The sequence below is a fragment of the Alternaria postmessia genome (genome assembly GCF_024291825.1).
Source record: "Alternaria postmessia strain BMP 2775 chromosome Unknown scaffold_708, whole genome shotgun sequence".
Classification (NCBI taxonomy): Eukaryota; Fungi; Ascomycota; class Dothideomycetes; order Pleosporales; family Pleosporaceae; genus Alternaria; species Alternaria postmessia.
Window position 1 is genome coordinate 1 of NW_026260781.1, and position 502 is coordinate 502.

The 502-nt window shown below is 57.8% G+C and overlaps 1 protein-coding gene across 1 annotated transcript; it reads right to left on the minus strand.

Annotated features, from left to right (window-relative positions):
- Window positions 1-60: 60 nt before the first annotated feature.
- J4E82_011767 (uncharacterized protein) lies at window positions 61-459 on the minus strand (the record flags this gene model as incomplete). Its single annotated transcript, XM_051737956.1, has 1 exon — window positions 61-459. A coding segment is annotated over one exon (399 nt), but the record flags the coding sequence as incomplete, so codon positions are not given.
- Between the last annotated feature and the right edge of the window lie 43 nt (window positions 460-502).

Sequence of the window (502 nt, forward strand, 5' to 3'; positions counted from 1 at the left end):
GTATGAAGAGATCATAGTAGATGGCTTCATCATCGTGGTGGTAACAGCTTCCTTGCTGACAGTCAAGGCCTCGGAGGAGGCTGGTACCACGACGGTGCTTGAGGTCTCGACCGGTGCGACAGTGGAGGAGACCTCAGGGGTAGGCGTAGGAGTAGCTGAGCTGACAGGCGCGGCCGATGAGGGCTTGACCAGGAGAGGTGTCAGCTTGCTCACGATCCAGTTTGATGCCTCCTCGGTGTAGAGCTCGAAGTAGTTCAGATGCTGAGCTACGTCATCTCCACCAGCGCAGACTGGGTCACCGCCGGCACAGTACGACCTCAAGACGGAGGAGTAAGTGTTCAAACGCTCAAGGTTAGAGCCGGTACGGCCCCAAGCTTGCTTGTCTGCCCCGTCGAGGACGTTGTAGACCTGGTTTGCAGTGTGCTTGACATCACCCCAGAGAAGGGCTGCCTTGACTGCCTGACCAGCTTGAGAGTTGGCATCGAGGCCGGTGGTCTTGGTG